General features: G+C 38.9%; 1 protein-coding gene across 1 annotated transcript in view; it reads right to left on the reverse strand.

Moving 5' to 3' along the window:
• The window catches only part of LOC140149158 (transketolase-like), a 29,135-nt gene extending 11,636 nt beyond the window's left edge, over window positions 1-17,499 (reverse strand). The window contains exons 1-5 of the mRNA XM_072171349.1: window positions 17,369-17,499; window positions 16,253-16,370; window positions 6,577-6,690; window positions 5,180-5,277; window positions 2,481-2,669 (exon numbers count right to left, since the gene is read on the reverse strand). Of these exons, the coding sequence (XP_072027450.1) occupies window positions 2,481-2,669; window positions 5,180-5,277; window positions 6,577-6,690; window positions 16,253-16,370; window positions 17,369-17,466 (617 nt within the window). The 5' untranslated portion in view covers window positions 17,467-17,499. The remainder of the gene's footprint in view (window positions 1-2,480; window positions 2,670-5,179; window positions 5,278-6,576; window positions 6,691-16,252; window positions 16,371-17,368) is intronic.
• Between the last annotated feature and the right edge of the window lie 2,188 nt (window positions 17,500-19,687).

Raw genomic sequence — 19,687 nt, forward strand, 5'->3', positions numbered from 1 at the left:
TTATAGCACCTTTTCCAGCATAGGATCTGATCATAGGATCGTTTCTGCAAGGATCAGGCTAAGTCTAAGAAAGAGCAAGGCTTTGTCAAGAAAGAAACACTACGACTGGAGGGTACTGTGTTCAAACAACAAGTTACAGCAGCAATACGCAATTGAGGTACGCAACAGATTCCAGCCTCTAGAAGAGCGATATGAGAGATTCATAAGCGCCACTGCAGAAGCAACAGAGAAGATCATCCCTGTTAGAAAGAAAATCAGGAAGGCGTGCTTCTCAAGTGACCACAGAGTAACAACTGGCTCTTCGAAGGATACTAGAAGGAGTGAAGGCCAAAAATCTACCAGCCATTATAACATTCATTGACTTCCGAAAAGCCTCCGACACTATTCACCGAGGCAAGATGCTACAAATCCTCAGAGCCTATGGGATACCAAAACAACTTGTGGATGCCATTGGCAGGACATACAAGAAAACCAGGGCCAAAGTGATCTCCCCTGATGGTGAAACTGAGCTGTTTGACATCGTAGCCGGCGTTCTACAAGGAGATACTCTTGCCCCGTATTTGTTTGTGATAGTGCTTGACTATGCCTTGAGAATGGCTATAGATGGCAAGGAAGAAGCACTAGGATTCCAGCTTGAAAGGCGAAAAAGCAGACGAGTTGGGCCAGAAGTGGTAACCGACCTGGACTTCGCTGATGACATCTCCCTATTGTCAGAAGAAATAAAACAAGCTCAGGAACTGCTACAAAGGGTAGAAGCATCAGTCGGAAGAGTCGGCTTAAAGATGAATGCCACCAAGACAAAGTTCATGTCCTTTAACCAAGATCAGCAAGTTAACATCTGCACAAATAATGGTACAAAGCTAGATGAGGTGAAAGACTTCAAATATCTAGGAGCATGGATGGCTAGCACTGAGCATGATGTCAAAACACGCAAGGCAGCCGCTTGGAGAGCATGCAACAGCCTAAGCAAGATCTGGAAGTCTGCTCTACCAAAGAATTTCAAACTGCGGTTCTTCAGTGCAACAGTGGAGTCTGTGTTAACGTACGGATGTGAAGCCTGGACCATAACTCCCAAACTAGCCAAAGAGCTGGATGGCTGTTACACCCGTATGCTAAGGGCAGTGTACAATATCCATTGGAAACAGCACATAAGCAACAAAGAGTTGTATGGAGACCTCCCAAGGCTCTCAGAGAAGATCAGAGAACGGAGAACACGCTTCGTTGGCCACTGCTTCAGGAGCAAGAGTGAACCTGTCGCCAACCTGATAAACTGGGCACCCAAACATGGTACAAGAAACCCTGGTAGACCACCCCTTACATATGTAGATGTACTCAAGCAAGACACTGGACTGGAAGCATCTGACGTGGGAACGGCGATGCAGGACAGGAGGATATGGAGAGCTGTCGTGGTTCGGGAAAACCACCCGAAATAAGCAAGTAAGCAAGTAAGCAAGACCTTTTCCAGCAAGTGATCTGCAATTGAGGATTTTGTTTCAATACACTGCAAGTCCTTCCGTTTTGCTCTGGTGAAATTTTGGGCCATCATTTTTTTCCGATTCAACTCTGTGCTCTTTTTTCCGAGTGCCGTACCGGCGGCCCGTTTCACCTACATGCGTTTTTTGGCAGTTGTGGCAAGGAATTTAGTAAATGACGCCCGTATTATCGTCCATAGCTACCTTGTATATTCAAAGGACATTGCATGGAGAAGTCTAGTTGGTGAACTGAGCTTGCAATATTCCAACAATGGAAATCGTCTGAACATCTGACCAACATATTCTGCATTGCATACAGTACACTTATGGTATTATGGTAGCACGTAAATATACCGCAATGGCATACTTTTGTATTTCATCGTTTTATGGGTAACAGACGATATTTTGAGCTAATTAACAGATTGAAAGTTATTATAATTTACTTAGTTCTCTGGGTTAATAGGATGAACACATTTTTAATCTTTCCCCAGAGCAGCCAGCGCACATGAACGTTGAAAAAAATTAACAGATCGGGTAAAAAGATTATCTTTGCATATGTGTGCAGCAAAATCACTTTCCTCTCAGTCTCTACCTTCTATAGAGGGTATGCAATACGACGTCAATCACAACAGAGTCATCCTCATTTAAATAAAATTCTGTCCTCCATAAGGTAAAACGGGAAAATTCGCATGATAATACAATAAAACATGTGATAGGTATGAATGGTTGTGGAATCGATCTAGAGACCTGTCCTCTGTTATCTTAGAACTGTTCTCCAGCATGGCTGCCATTTCAATTATTATACCGTTCCGGTTGGTTTATTGCATACACTCTATTACAATTAAGCACATCAGACCTCAAGATATTTCTAAACTTGGTACATCTTTGCTAGTGAATAGGAATATTACTCAACTGCATGCCACTTACCCAAATCCTTCCAATCTGGCCTTGCATTGCCTATATAATGTTCCAGAGTTACAAACAGACTCTAATGTTGCATCAACTTACCCGAATCCTTCCAGTCTGGCCTTGTACACATCTGTATTATGTTCCAGGGATGTAGACGATGATCCTAGACGATTGACATCAAAGATGGCTACTAAATTGTCTAGTTTGTAGTAGCTGGCAAAGGCACATGCTTCCCAGATGTTTCCCTCTGCACTCTCACCATCACCAATCACACAGTATGTACGGTATCTAAACAAATTAACAAAGGCTTCTATATCTTTAGATTTAGAATTTATTTGCTTTTCAACACAAACAGATGGAATAGATTGCTGATTCATGATTTGTAAAAGCTAATTAAAACTGCCGTACAATTATTGCGACGCCACACATACACGTACGTCACTTCTAAAGATTAGCCCCGGGCATAGGCCTATGAAACTACCATTCCTCTGGTTAATTACCCCTCCCCCCCCCAAATTACCCCTTCACCAAATGTTAGGGTTCAGGCTACTTCAAGATTTTGAACACAAAAGATTTCTGATTGGCCTTTTAAGATCTGTTAATCAAGTTTATGGTCCCTGGTCTGTGTATTCAGTATCGAAGTTACGTAATGTTACTATGCCAACATGATCACGCTCTTGAGTAATGAACCACGATCGAAACTATCACTACACAAAGTAGGCCTATAGGGCAGCTTATGGCACACGAAGGCATACCAAAATAGCGTGATCCGGTATAAACCAAGATAATTACCTAACCACTTCGAATGCTGAATACATATGGTGTCAAGTCATAACTCAAAAATCTGGATTTCAGATATGCCCCATCATTCAGTGGGACATCCCACCATATACCATCCAAAGGTAGGCATTGTGGGATATGATATCACTAATCTACACTTATTATATTGACATAAACTAATATATATGCATTTTTTTGTGGAATATTTGCCAAGGAGACCATTAAGGAACATTCCACACCTCATACAGCAGTGGTTTGAGTAAATCAGTGAAATAATGTTAAGGTGATGCTGAAGAATTTTAGACTTATTTTTTCCTAATTCCAGACACACAGATTAATTCACACTCATCACAATAGAGGTTATCCACTTCACTCATGTGTGACTTCTAACAAAAGGCGCTGATTCCCGTAGTATTCCTCATTCAAACCAATTCAATGCATGACCTCGGAGTTACCTGCATGACTTTGGCGGGCTATTTTGAAACAGTTATGGTTGCACATGCAGGTACTTCTTTTGAAAGTCCTAAACAAGGTATAGCAGTCGCTGATAGGATATGCAACTTATAGAACACGGATAACCTCTATTGTTCAGGTATGCCATTGTATATTAATGATGATGACTATGTAATATGATATGGAAAAATGAAACATTCCCTAATGACTGGGGTAGAGACAACATTACCCCTATCTACAAGGAGACGGATAAACTAGACTGTGGTACCTATAGGGGCATTAGTTTACTAAGCCATGCAGGCAAAACCATCACCACGATAATCCAAAGAAGAATCCTAAAGAATGCTGAAGAAGTTATCTCCCAATCCCAAGCGGGATTCCAAGCAGGAAGGTCGACTGTGGATCAAATGTTTACACTGCGACAAATTTCAGAAAAATATCTCGAACAGGGAAAGGAGTTATTGTTGTTATATAGACTTTGAGAATGCTTGTGACTCGGTATGGCAAGAGGGCGTATGGAAAGCACTCAGTTTCTTCGGATTTCCACTCAAGATAATAGGCTAAGGGCCCTCGACAACAAATCCAACAATGCAGTGGGAATAAATGGTGACCTTACGGAATGGTTCCGCACCACAGTGGGTGTACGTCAATTAAGGATGCATAATTTCACCCCAACTCTTCAATATTCTCCTTGAACTGGTTATGCTTTATGCAACTCACTACATCGCCATAGGAGCACATATCCAAGGCCAGATTATTTCAAACCTCCGCTTCGCCGACGAAATTGTTCTCATAGCAGAAACACCCAGGGACCTCCAACAAACTTTTGTGGACAAAGTATTCAAATATAGCTCCAACCTATGGCTCAACATTTCCAAAACAGAAGTTCAAGCCATTAGTAGACAAGAAATCAAGCTCAGCATCAATATTATTTGAAAACTTTGAAGTAAATGAGTTCATCTACCTCGGGGGCAATATATCTGGCAGAGGAACATGCAAGGAGGATGAGAAACACATTGGTAAAGCGCTAGGTGCGGTTCAAAGACTACAGCCAATCTGGAGTGCAAGGATATTCGCCGCACAGCCAAAGTTGAACTGTATAAAGTAATTGTTGCTTCCATCTTGCTATATACAGAAACCTGGACCTTGAAAAGGGGAGATTTGAATCGTCTGCTTGTCTTGGAGATGATGTGTCTGAGAAAAATCCTTGGAGTATCTCGATTATACAAAATTAGAAACTCGACCATCCGCTAATCGCTATAATTATATGAACCACACCATCTTACACAGAGTAACTTAGAAACGACTTTCTTTAGATACATCCAAAGAATGCCAAACACAAGATATCCCAAATTCAGCCCTGCTGGAAGCAAGCATACTTCCACTACGGGCAAAAGGAAGACCTGCAATGAGATGGGCGGATTGCATCAAGGCCGTCAGACTCCTTAACCATTAACATCCCTGGTGGAAGCTGGAAGGCTAGCAAAAGAGATAACAAACTGGCATGAAACAGATGGCAAGGCAGAGTGATCAACCCGTGCCGACGCCTTAGGTACTTAACTTACGATGCTTTATCCCAGTATTTGCCTACATATGCCATGCCAGCTGCGTTGCTCAGACCTTGACCAAGTGATCCAGTGGCGACATCAATGAAATTCAGACGCTGTGACAAAAACAATTAATATTATATGTATTTTAAAACTAATTAAAAAAAATTTTCTAAAAGATTGTGTTTTGAAACTCCAAAAGTCCAATTAATATAAGTCCTAAACAGGGATTTATTATATTCAAATGCGATAAATTTTCATATTGTATGAGAAGACCCTGTAATAACAAGGGGAATTGTGTTGGTGGCCATATTTCGTAATTGGTTTTCATAACAAGCGTAGTCAAGTAAGAATTTGATTTGAATGAACATAGCTGCCAACAGCGTGACGATTGTCCGCGTACACTGTGTGATGAAGATCCTCATGTGCGTAATGCGGAAATCCATCTCACTCGTGATTGGTTAGTAAGGTCATGTGTTCGTTTTGTATTTTGAAATAAGTTCAATGTCAGAACGCGTACCACATCGTCATCATTCCTATATCTTCGTGTCAGAAATTGCCATGATACTAGGGCGAATCCATGGTGATTTTGTTCGGGAAAGGCCGATGAACTCAGGCTGAGCACACCACCGGTTACGATATACGTTTCTTCCCCCATTACCATGATTACAAATGCAGCGTTGCCATTTATCAGCTGAAATTACTCATTTTTACGATCTACGCATGCTCATTACCCTCTTTAACCGTTGCCAAACTCAAGAATATTCAATTTTTTTGTCAGTTTTTGTTTTCAAGACGCAGGTTGGATTTTCAATACGCACAGTGACGCTTATTATATTCTTTCAACACATATATTCAACAAAACATTTACAAAAGTTTTGTACAAATACCAAAAATAACGGAACATATTCAAGGATTTTCGGAAGAATGTGATCTTATTGTCCCTGAGTTAACTATTCTACAGACATTGGAAGACTCGACCTTCAACAATACAGTGACAATAGGTTTAGCCTGGATATATTGAAAGAAAACTCATAGCTGAATTAATTACATCGCCGAGCTATTAGCGAGTTGTCTTTAGCCAATGATTGCTTTTTAACCATTCGCTCGCCGAGCGCGGAGTATAAGTATACTATAAGCTTATTTTGTAATAGAAGGCACTCTCAGCAGCCGGCGGGCTGTTTATAAAGACAAGTACTTTGATGCCTATACAAAATAATTCTTTACCTGGCGTGGACGATGTGCATACAGCTGTTGGTAGCTGTGTCCATTCAAATGAAATTTGAGTTGATAGCATGTTATCTTATTCTGATTTCATTCGGACTTTTTCATTTAAATTTCAATCCTTGCATTAATTATCAACATGTCCAGCTACATATTGCTTATATGCTTTATGTCAGTATAACTCTACTTACAGGAGTTGGATGACCCTCCAAATCATGGCCCATTTTACCCAGTTGCAGCAGATCTTTGACAGGAAAGAGGCCGGCCTCTGCCCAGGCAGCATACAATACAGGTGCAGCATGTCCCTGTAATAGTAAATAAAAAATCCCTTAAATGAAATGGCTCCCATCATGTATAAGTTGTTCCTTCATATTGTCATCGTGGAAACCTTATTCTTGGATGCTACTGTGAATGATGGTGCTGACTGTATAACTATACCAGGATACTACCTCAGCTGTCGTAGAGACAGACCTGCATCCAACAAAGGAGGGATCGTAATATATTGCCTGTAGGGTATCGCCATATTTCACGACAGTGCTCTTGATCCAGAGGACATGGAGCTGATGTGGTTCTCAGTAACAATGAAGTCACAGAAAATACTCTTTGCTGCTGTCTATAGACCACCTGGTGCTAACCTATTGTGTATTATATATATGTAGTCCAGTCAATCTAAACAAATTAGTGGTGTCACCCGTCACTAATTGCAACAGAATGTTTTTCACTTTAATACATTTTAGAGATGTCCCCTGAACATCATACCAAAAATATACTAAAATATACTTGGTGGAAAGGTAGTTTTTGGCGGGAAAAGGTCATACAGGAGTCAAATTTCAAAATTGCTTTAATCTTTTTAAAACTATACCAAACCATTCCTCTAGTCTTAAGGATTCAGAAAAAATATAGTTTGTCATATCTATGATGTACCATTCTCAAGTTAAAAGCAAAAAGGTCAAAGGTCAAATTTTGGGCTCCACGTGGGTCAACTTCGAAAAAATGCTCCGATCTCCTTGAAAATGGTCTCAATGTGTTCGTCCTTTAAAAACACTCCAAAATAAGAATAGTTTGCCATATCTTGGATGTTTCGTTACCTAGGTAGCAGGGTAAAAGAGGTCATTGACCATTGAACTCTATTGACCCCGACCTAGTTTTCGATGTTACGCATGTAATTAAACAACCTAAACAGTGCAAATATTCTTTAAATGAATTATATTTGCAAGCCGAACAATTTGAGACCATTTTGGTTAAAATCAGACAATTTTTAGTTTTTTGACCTCTGTTGAACCAACATTTGACCTTTGACCTTTTCGGTTATAACTCAAGAACCGTACATCACAGATATGGCAAACTATATGTTTTATGAATCCTTATGACTAGAGGAATAATTTGGTATAGTTTTTAAAATGATTGGAGCGATTTTGAAATTTGACCCCTGTATGACCTTTTCCCGCCAAAAACTACCTTTCCAATAGGTATATTTTAGTATACTTTTTGTATGCTGTTCAGGGGACATCTCTGACATTCATAGGAGTGAAAAAAATTCTGTTGCAATTTGTGGTGAGTCAAAACCTACTTTGACTGGACTAATGGCCTTTGTGCCATCTGGGAATCAAGGGAGAACAGTGGCAGTGCATTGATTGGTCACCACGGGTTAAATAATAAATTAATTAATTAACAGCGATATCATCAGCTATCTGAACTCCACCACCGAGTCACTGAATTCAATGCACAATCAGTAGTCCTTCTAGGAGACTTCAATGTCCATCACAAGGAATGGCTTGACAGCCGTACAACAGATGTGTAATGCTCTTAGTCTAAGACAATTTGTCAAAGAATCTACCCGTGAAGACCAGATTCTTGGCTTGGTCATCACTGATCTAGATGCCACCTGCACAGTATATGCATGACTAGGTCCAGTTTGTGCCGCTGTACAGAGGTAAACCCTATAAGCGCAAAGTGTAGAAGTAAGATAAGGCCGACTATTGGGGAATGAGAGGTTTTCTTGCATCTGCAGACTGGTCTCCTGCACTCCAATCTGATGACCCAGAAGAAGCTTGCGCCAGTATCACCACTATTATCAGTGATGCAATGGAGATTGTCATACCAGCAAAGCTTGTTTTCAAGAAAACTAGTAGGCACAGGTATGGTTTGATGACCACAGTAATAATAATAATAATAATAATAATAGCTTTATTTATACACGGTAAAAACATGTTCAATACAGTATTGTTCTTCCACATGTCCGTGTGGATATTAAAAATATTACTAACAAACACAAGTTAATTTAAAATATAATATATTAGTGTACATAGACTAAAAACTAAAATTAATACGATCTTTTACTAAAAGACAAATATTATAATAAATAAAATAGTAACCCTGCATTCTTCCTCATACAGTCACACTCTCACATGCACTCCTCTCTCACCCTCTCAACACACATCCTCCATACATCTTTCACAATAAAGCGTTATAATATGATTTATGTACAAGTTATATTTAAATTATTAAAACACATCATCAAGACCACTATTGCACAAAAACATACAAAATGATAAATTATTCAAAAATATTTTTAGGAAATAAATTATTAAAACACATCGTGATAATTTGCAGGCCCACTATTGCACAAATACAGAAATTTCATATTAATATAAAATACTATAAAAGTAGCACCTACGTTCATCTTCATACAAGCACACCCCTTCCCACCATGAAACAACATACACTCCACTCACCCCTCACTTACATACACGCACACCCAACTCACCCCCACCCTTTCATCCCCTCAACACGCATCATCCATACCCAAGATCCATACATCATATACGATTTATATACAAATTAAATTTAACTTATTAAAACACATCAAGATCACTATTACATAAATAATACAGATAATAAACAATATAAAATATACAAAATGATAAATTATTCACAAATATTAAGAAATAAGTTGTTTAAAATGTTTCACATTGCACATGCTTCTAGCATTGTCATCAATCGAGTTCCACAGTTGAGCACCTCTATAACTAAAGCTACGCTTCTTATATTCAGTATTTGGCTTATCCATGATAAAAACATCTTTATTTCTGGTGTTATAACAAGTTTCTTTTTTAACAAATCTATTGCACAGATATTTTGGTGCTTGATTGTTTACAATTTTATGCATTGTAACTGCTTCGTTTATGTATAACTTTCCTTCAAGATTTTTCCAGTTTAAAACATTTAAAGCTTCTGTACTTGACTCATATCTACTTACACCTGTAATAATTTTTGCTGCTCTGTTTTGTAAGACTTGAAGTTTATTACTAAGGGTTTTGTTACATCTTCCCCAAACAACATTGCAATAGTCAAAGTGAGTGGCAACAATGCTTTTATAAAGTAGACACTGATGGTGTTTGGGGATAAAATTAGCGGCTCTCCTTAGAAAATACAAACCAGTTAAAACTTTCTTTCTCACTTGGTCAATCTGATTGTTCCATAACAGTTTATCATCAACTTCAATGCCAAGGTGTTTACAATGATTAACCCTTTGAAGACGGGTTCCTTTTATGTTTACATTAAGATCATCATTACATAAATTTGCAAGTTTTTGTGGAGTACCAATTAACATGAAATGGGTTTTGTCAACATTAAGACTTAATTTGTTACTTGCAAGCCAGTTGTCAACATTATTTAAATCATTATTTAGTATTCTAACAATATCATTAACATCTTTTGAAGAATAATAAATTGCTGTATCGTCAGCATACATGCTCACCTTTACATTAACATATTTAGGCAGTTCATTAACATATAAAATAAACAATAACGGCCCAAGTATCGAGCCTTGTGGAATTCCACAAGAACTTCGTTGGTCTTTAGACTTTGACCCATTTACACCAGTTATATGAGATCTATCACTAAGGTAACTTCTGAACCAGTTGACAACATGATCATCTATACCAAAATTTGGCAATTTATCAATTAAAATATTGTGATTCACTGTGTCGAAAGCCTTTCTTAGATCTAACATTACAAGACCAATGTACTCACCATCATCAATTGATTTTAACCAATCCTCTGTAATGTTTAATAATGCAGAAGATGTTGAAAAACCTGGCCGAAAACCTGACTGGCTATCATGCAACATATCATTTGAGTTTAGAAAAGGGTAAATTTGGTCAAATACAGCACGCTCGATGATTTTTGATAAAATGGGAAGAATTGATATTGGCCTGTAATTACCTGGATCTGTATTATCACCACCTTTATAAACTGGGCAAATTCGGGCTTTCTTCCATCTGCATGGAAAGGTACCTGATTTAAGGGATAAATTAACAAGAAATGTCACAATAGGAGTAATTTCGATTGCTGACACCTTGAGTAACTTTGATGGAATATCATCAACACCAGTTGCTTTCTTATCGGAGAGTGTACATAGTTGATTTAAAACATAATCTTCATTAACATTATTAAATATAAAAAGCATATCATTATACAAATTATTTGTATCATCATGATGGTTTTCAGTATTAACAACAGGAATCTTGTCAGCTATACTTGGTCCAACATTTGCAAAATATTCATTCAATACATTCGCAACATCTTTAGAATTTGTACATTCACCATGTTCAGTTTTAATACATCTAATATCGGTTTTCTTGTTTTTACCTGGTACAATATGCCTTATGTTAGCCCAAATTTCCTTAGAATCTTTAGTTTGAAGAGCATTTGTAAGATACATTCTTTTAGATTCTTTAATTAAGCAATTTACTCTATTTCTCAGCTTGCGAAAATCTTCCCAAAGAAGCAAACAATTTTCTTTGCTGGCGCGCTTCTTCATCTGGTCACGTTCGCGCATGGCTGCCAAAATATCATCAGTAAGCCAAGGGGAAGAATTTTTCTGCCGTATACGTTTCCTCTTTAACGGTGCATGCTTATTGGCAATTTCAAGAAAAATATTTTCAAAATTAGAAACAGCATCATCAATATTTGATTGATTAGTAATATTACACCAATTTGTATTAGCAATATCCAGTCTAAACTTGTTTTCATCAAAATTTTTATATTTTCTATTCACACTGTACTTATGATTTTGGCTTTTCACCTTGTTCTCTTTACCCATAATTGTATACACACAGAAGTGATCACTCATGCTTGTAAGTATTACACCACATTCACTGACATTGTTGGGACAGGAGGTATACATGTGATCAACAAGGGTTTTGCTATTTTTGTGACTCTAGTAGGTTTAGTGATAACCTGTTTGAGATGAAAATTCTCAGCAACTTCTTTCATCTTCTTCGTATAACAATGTGGATCTGCAGCTAGAAGGTCACAATTTACATCACCAATTAATAAAACATATTTGCCTTCATATTCAACTTGCTCAAGAATGGATTCAACTTGGTAAAAAGCTTCATCTCTGAGTTTGGTGGGCGATACCATGCAATAACAATAGTAGGTTTTGTGTTAGGTTTTTGCACTTCAGTAACAACACTCTCTAAATCACAAGGCATTAGGTCTTTACGAACCTTGTAAGTAAAACCAGAGTTACACTTCAAATACATTGCTACACCTCCTCCATTTCTGTTTCTATCATTTCTGACAAAATCATAACCATCAATATTATATTCTATATCAGGAATTGCACTGTCTAATTGAGTTTCATTCAAAGCAATAACATCAACTGGATTATTCTTCATAAAAATCTTGAATTCATCAATCTTACCTGGTAGACTGGCAATGTTAAAACTTGCAAAACTAAAACCTTTTTTATCAAAAATATCATTTGAGAATGCATCAATTGTTTTACACGAGTTAATAACTGTATGAAAACATTTTTCAACATTACATGTACAACAAGACATTTGATTTTGATTTTTAATGCCACCTTTACACAATTCACAATTACAAACATCACCTGGAAGACCACAATTTATATCTGTGCCATTTACCTGGTCATTAATTATATCAAACACATTTAGCTCATTTTCAGAACATTTATTAACATAATCTTTTTCACATATATGAATATCAGACTTACTATCAATGGCATGACAACTATCATTTGTATATGGAGTAGTCAACAAAACATCATTTTTTATTGGCAATTCACAATTACAAATGTCACCTGGAAGACCACAAATTCCATCTGTGTAATTTACATGACCATTAATATCAGACACTTTTAGCTCATTTTCAGAACATTCATTAACATCATTTTTTATTGGCTCTGTTTTATCGGCGCACTTTACCTGGCCAACACATTAATCATAATATGCACTATACTTGAAGTCACAGTATTTTTCTTTGTGACCAAATCCCTTACATTCATTACACTGAATCTTTGATTTGTAATGACATGACATTGCATTATGATTAAAAAGTCCACATTTCCAGCATCCGGAATACTGTCCAGCCTGTGTGCGGACTTGTGTATTTCTATTTTGGGTGTTTTGGTGTTGACCGTGTTGCTCAACATTTTCCCGGCGATTATCGCGATATCTAAAGTTTTGCTGGTTTCTGGACCTGTAAATCTGACCCTTTGATTGCCCTTGGTTGGGCATACTTTGCGACTTGTTTATTCGCGACTGTCCGTAATCAGGATTACCAATATTGCGGTTTTGCGACTTATTGGCGACTGTCCTTTTCTGCAATTTATTTCAGGATTACCGATATTGCCGTTTTGGGGCTTTTTCTTCTTTACAATCGATTGCAAAATTGAGAAAATCCCATATGCCGAACAATGACTTGTTCCCCAATCAGACCCTGTGACCCCCCCAAATTCGTGGTCGGTACCCCCAATATGATGACTCACGCTACGCCACTGAAAAAAACACTACAAACGACAGCAACCAAAAACCGCCGCGCCGCTTATTCAGGAAGTTAAAAACGAACAACACCAAGGAAAATAAGGCTAGAAAAGGAATGTAATCATGCCAGAAGGAGCTATAGCAATAGCAACAAAGTTGAGGAAAGAACTCTCAGATGGCAGCCTCAGTAGCAAGAAATTGTGGAACGCTGTCAACACTCTGTCTAGTTATTCCACCAGATGGGCGTCAAGTCAACACTGCAACAAAAAAAAGCGCAGTGATTTATAGTGCGCTACGCACATGTACAACGCCTAGACGTTGATATCCACAAACCTCATGTACACTTTACAGGTTGTCGCTGTCCTCGCTGACCACTGCGGCCCACATCATTCTATAAACCATTTAACAACAAATCAGGGACATTGCTGCTTCAAGAGCGCACATCATAGACATTCCACAAATAACCTTCGCAACCAGGATCAGCTCCCCGTGTTTCATATAGGTTACAACGAGACAATTAGCAGTAAGGTCCTTGTCCAAGGGAATTTCAAGCTAACTCAATTTTTCCACGAGAGCGTACTGGGCACCACCAGGGTTCGCACCCGTAACCTCTCGCACCATAGTCGAACGCCTTAATAAATTGAGCTAACTTGACTGCTGAAAAGACAAAGCTGAAAAATTTTGTCAGACTTTTGCCGCTAAATGTCAGCTTGCCAGCGCAGAAGATTCTGCTCCTGAAGTTCATTATTCAGCATCGTGCTCAATGGAAAAGAGAGCCTTCAAGGTCAAAGATGTTAGGAAGCTTCTCAGGAATCTGCAACCAAGTTAAGCTATAAATGAAATCCCTGCATGAGTCCTAAAGGAATGCAGTGCAGAACTTGCAGACCAGTCAGCCTGTTGTTTGAGCTTCGCTTCTCCAAGGGAGTTTTCCCAAGCCAATGGAAGATTGCATCTGTCATCCCTATTCACAAGAGAGATTCGAAGTCTAATCCATCTATGTACCACCTCATCTATCTGCTCTGTATCATGAGCAAGGTCACGGAGGCTATTGTACAGAATAGACCGTTTGGATTCAGGCCACACCACGGCATTTCATAGCTGACATTCTCACTTTTCTGAACCAAGACTGGACTGAGGCAACGAAGTGCGCTTGATTGCCCTGGATATCAAAGGAGCATTTGACAAGGTCTAGCACAGTGGCCTTTGTTCGAAACTTATGGCAAAAGGAGTATCCGGCAAGCCGCTCACCTGGATTAAGAGCTACCTGACAGATCGTTCCATCAGTTGTCATATCTGACCAGTCATCAAGTACTTCGTCCATCAATGCATCAGTTCCCCAAGGGTCAATACTGGGCCCACCTTTGTTCTCTGTTTTCATTGATCGCCTGGGTGATTAGTGTGAAAACCAACCCTACCTCTAAGCAGATGATTCTACCATTTAGAAACAACCTGAAGCCGTTACAGCTAGCCTGAACAGACACCTGGAGAAAATGAGGATCTGGACAGACAAATGGATGGTGACCTTCGAGCTATAGCCAAATATACTAACGCCAAACACGTTCTTCCACAATATCATGACACCACCTAGCTGCTTCCTAATTCTTTTTTTTTTGGGGGGGGGGCACTCTCACACACTTAAGTGCAACGGATATATACGGCAGTCATGGGTCACATATTCAGGCTCTCCAGCATTTAGGGATTATGCTCCAGTTCTTTAGCTTCAACTTGAGTAAAACTCCCCACATTGTAGCTCTTCATTAAGAAAATTTCAGAATTATGTAGCTAGCTCCACAGCTTATAATTTGGCTTAATTTTATATAGTTCACTATAACTGGACGAACAAAAAATGTTGAAATGTCGTTCATAAGCCGAAAATCGGTTCTTAGTTCCCCAAATGTGGCACTCTGCACTGCACACCCTACCAAAATTAAAGTTGAGTGCTGCCCCTGTTCAGTGGTTACCACCCCGGAAGTGTTCATATGGTTAACAACACAATGTACATGAGACCGCTATCTGGTTACGTACATTTAAAAATAATAAATAAACTATTCATTAAAAATGAATTTAATTTAATTAAAAATTGAAATTAATTATAATATTATTAAATAATAAAATATTAGGAAAATACAAGTTTTCATGTGTATCTACAGCTGTGGCTGGGTACTGAACGATATTATCTGTAATTTTTGATGTTTTCTACATTCTGCTTCTTTGAAATCACCTTCATAAAAATATAAAAATTCCATCTTTTTTAATTGACATTATCTTCACACTAGAAGTAATATTTTTTATTCTTTTTTTCCGGGTGTTTTATTAAACAGCTCACAATGGCAGGTAAATCAATCATGCAAGCAAAAGGTTTTCAGTGGGACACATATTTCAATTCAAATAAAAAGGCTATTGGATTCATATAATTAAGTGCCATTAGCCAGTGTTTCCGAGCAGAAAGGTCAAACACAAGCAGTGTGCTCGGGGTCCATTTCACTAACTTTTACGAAGCTTCGTAAGTCTCAAAATCGTTTCACTAAACTTACTTACGAACAGTACCTTTCGTAAGTAATAGGGGTTTTATGCAGGGGTCCTTCTTTAAGGGGGTACTACACCCCTGCCCAATTTTGTGCATATTTTTGCATTTTTTCAAAAATTATAGCGCATTGGTGACAAGTAAGATATGTATATTATAGGGGCAAGGACTACAACTACTGCCCTGGAAATTTTATTTCAGCACAGACAACAGTTGTGGAGTTACAGTCAAAAATGAGGGAAAACTAATATTTGATCAATAAATCAATAACTACTTGCCTTGAGTTGCTGAATTTTCAATGCAGTAGTTGTAGTCCTTGCCCCTATAATATACATTTTACTTGTCACCAATGCACTAAAATAGGCACAAAATTGGCCAGGGGTAATAATACTACTAAATACGTCTAGTATTGGGTATTTGTAACTTTACGAACGGTTACTTGAGTTACGAAGGGTTAGAAGTTTAGTGAAATGGAACCTAGCCTGTGCAACACTTACATTATCAGCTTACTGCTAATTTATTTAACTTGAACAATGTGAAACAAACCTTTGACAAGACAAATCTGTCGTTGGAAGCATCTTTAGGTGGGTCTAGTTTATATCTCATCACATGGAAGAACAAGACGGACATGATCTCTGCAGCACTGCAACATGATGTAGGATGTCTGCAACCAAAAGAATACTAATGAGCACAGGGTCGTCGCCACAGGGGGGTGTGGGGTGCAAAAAGGAGAGAAAGGAAGAGAAAGAGAAAGTGAGGGGAGAGAGGACTTTTTAAAAAGAACAGATCCCAGGTCTCCATCTTTTGCTCTTTTACAGGCCCAATAAGGTCTATATTTTTTACTTTGACGGGCCCATTATAACCCCAATCATAGCAAATACCACATGTTGAGTGCCCTCCTCTCCTTTAGCGGGCGGGGCGAACAACACGGGCCACCTACGACCAAAAGGTATCTTTTCTTAGGTTTTTTACGAATCCCTCTATGATGATCCAATATTCGAGGAAGGAAAGTGGTCCATACAAGCACAACCCTCATTGCTGCAAATGACACTCCATTGGATCCAATCAAGAAGCAAAGTAACAAGCATTTTGATTAGACGAATGTCCAATTTTAAAAGTTACAAACTGACTATTCAAAAATCCACGGACTAGACTTCTGAGAGTTTGAGAGTGGTGAACTGCTAATTTATGCGCGCTTTAAAAAAAATTTAAAACAAAAGAAAACTGAAACAAAAGAACTGAAAAATAAATGAAAGTTGTGAAAAGTGCACAGAAGAAAAATATTAAATAAAAACTGCTTAAATAAAGCTTGACTGAAAAACTGTGTTGTCTTTTTGTTGCACTTGTTGGAATCTTTTTCGCCTTGTATGCTGTTTGTCACTTTTAAAACTGGACCTTCGTCTAATCAATTGCTTGTAACTTTACTTCTTGAGGTCAGGATTAGATTAGGATTTTTTCCAAGTGTACGGATACTTTACTTTTTAGCGCAGTATTAATTCCGAGTTCATGAAAAAAGGACAGAGAGAACAAGAAACATTGCCACCGCTTTCAAGTATAAAAAGTGAGAAATGTGCCTCATTGTGTGTTCCTCTCCTTTCCTCCAGTTATACATTTCATTACAAGTGATTACCAAATAAACCTAAATGACTTAGCAAATCTCACCCTGATCCTGCTGCATTGGTACACTCAATACTGTCCACTCTCAGCCTATTGGCCATATCTTTCAGCTGTTGCACCTTGTTTGCGCTTGGAGTCGCCATTATCCCAAATCAATGATATCAAACTAAAGAGGCTGAGCAACAGTTGCAGTCTGACTGAGTCTTTGGCCCAATCCAGATGAATCCAAAGTGAGCAATATGTGTGTACTACAATGCTGCTAAAGGAAAGAAACACACAATCCACATGTCATGCAGCACACACAGCTGGCATATACATGTACCATTTGTGTATTAAGTATTTCTAGATATTGGGACTTTTTTCCTGTTTACCCAACATTAAACAAATTTTTCCTCAACGTCACTCCTAAATTACACTGTTATTTCATTCAAATCATAAATGAAATCAATTGCAATCTACTTTGCAGCAAAAAACACTTGAAATTTTCAATAATTTACCCTGTAATTAAAATATTATTTTACTAAAATAAACACAGCAGCTAATAACTAGCTAGCATCCACGCCCACTCTTTAGGTAGTCAAGCGTGAATATTTTGGCATTGTTTGTTTGCCCTTACTACTCTGTTTCTGTCCTTTTAGGTATGCCCCAAGGATCAGTGTTGGGGCCACTGCTTTTTAATATTTAGGTCAATGACCTCCATCTTCACCTCTGCTCTAAGATTGTTCAATACGCTGATGACATTTTTCACACAATTATCAACGATTCTGATATTGAAATTCCTCAAAGGTGCCAAGTTTTGTGCTACTCGTAAAATAGGCCTTCTCCAATTTGGTTGGGTGGGCGGACATGGGGTGTTGCAGGGTGGGTTAGGTTCGCGTGGGGCGGTAAATTCACATGTCTGACCCGTGTGTGTACATCAATATCGGGAGGGTGCGCTTATCGGCTGCTATGCTGCCTGTGTCTCTTTTCATGTGTCGACTAGGAGTAGATGCCGTACTCATCCCGGGTGCGGGTCGCTTCGGGTAGTCCCCGGGTCGCCTGGGTTGGGAGTGTTCTCTGTATTCCTAGGCCATGTGGCTTGGGGATCTTTTGGAGTGGCCTCCGCGTGACATGGGTCTGGTGTTTGTTCCCGACTGGTATGTGGGCATGGTGGGTGGAGGCTGACGGGTGCATCCTTGTGATGCGGTTGTATACACATATTGTGTTTAAATAGTGCAATTGTATGATATGTTGGAGGAGTCACACCTCTTTCTGACAGTGTCGTGATGCTTCTGACTCTTCTAGGCTAGTCCATTTGGGTCTATTTTACTTTTGTTTCCTTTTGTGCGTCAAGATGCTTTTGCGTCAGGTAACCAGGAGCTGTGGCGTAAACTCAGAAATAAGGTTCAACGTGAGAAAAAAGGCCAAGGAGTCTTTACCATGCTAATATGATCAGGAATTTACAGAAAACTGAACCTAAAAAATAGCACCAGCAAATAAAAGTTGTTACCAACTCCAGTTAAACTAAGCTCAGCATGGACATCCCAGGTATTGACGATTCTGACTTGAAAGGTAAAGCTAATGCTATCAATACCAAGTTTGCTCAGGTCTCTGAGGGCCTTGACCCTTTAAATTTTAGTCATCTGCCTGTTTACCTGCTGAAAAACCTCCTCAGCTGTATCCGTGGGGGTGTTTGCTGAGCTTGGTAAACTGAAGCCTGCCAAAGCCGCGGGGCCTGATCAAATTCCTCCTCGGTTGGTAAAAGAGTTTGCATACGAACTGAGTGTGCCCCTGACTGATATACTAGTATTTAATAGTTCTTACTCAGAAGGTAAAGTTCCAAAACAATGGAAACAAGCAATAGTTGTGCTTATTCCTAAGCAACTACCCCCCACTATTGAAAAACTGAGACCAGTGTCACTCACCTCTGTTTTTGCTAAAGTTGCCGAAGGTTTTGTTGCTTTGTGGGCATGGTGGGTCCTCGATGAAATTCAGCATAAACTTGATGAGCGCCAATTTGGCAATGTTAAAGGTGTCTCAACATCCCATTACCTTGTTAGCCTTCTTCACCATCTGCATCAAGGCGCAGAAGGAGGTCACAATGTTGGAACGGTGGTCCTAACGGATTTTTCCAAAGCGTTTGACTTGGTCGACCATACCAATCTTGTTGATAAGATAATCCGCTTGGGAGTCCACGTCCGTGGGTCCATCGTTCCATGGATTTGTGATTTCCTTCATGATAGGCAGCAATGTGTTCGCTTTAATGACACTCTCTCAGACTATGTTCCATTTCATGGGGGAGTACCTCAGGGCACAAAACTCGGCCCCATTGGTTTTCAGATTCTCATAAACGATGCTGCTCAAAATTCTACTTCTAGTTGTTGG

Source organism: Amphiura filiformis, chromosome 3 (genome assembly GCF_039555335.1).
Source record: "Amphiura filiformis chromosome 3, Afil_fr2py, whole genome shotgun sequence".
In the NCBI taxonomy this organism is placed as follows: Eukaryota; Metazoa; Echinodermata; class Ophiuroidea; order Amphilepidida; family Amphiuridae; genus Amphiura; species Amphiura filiformis.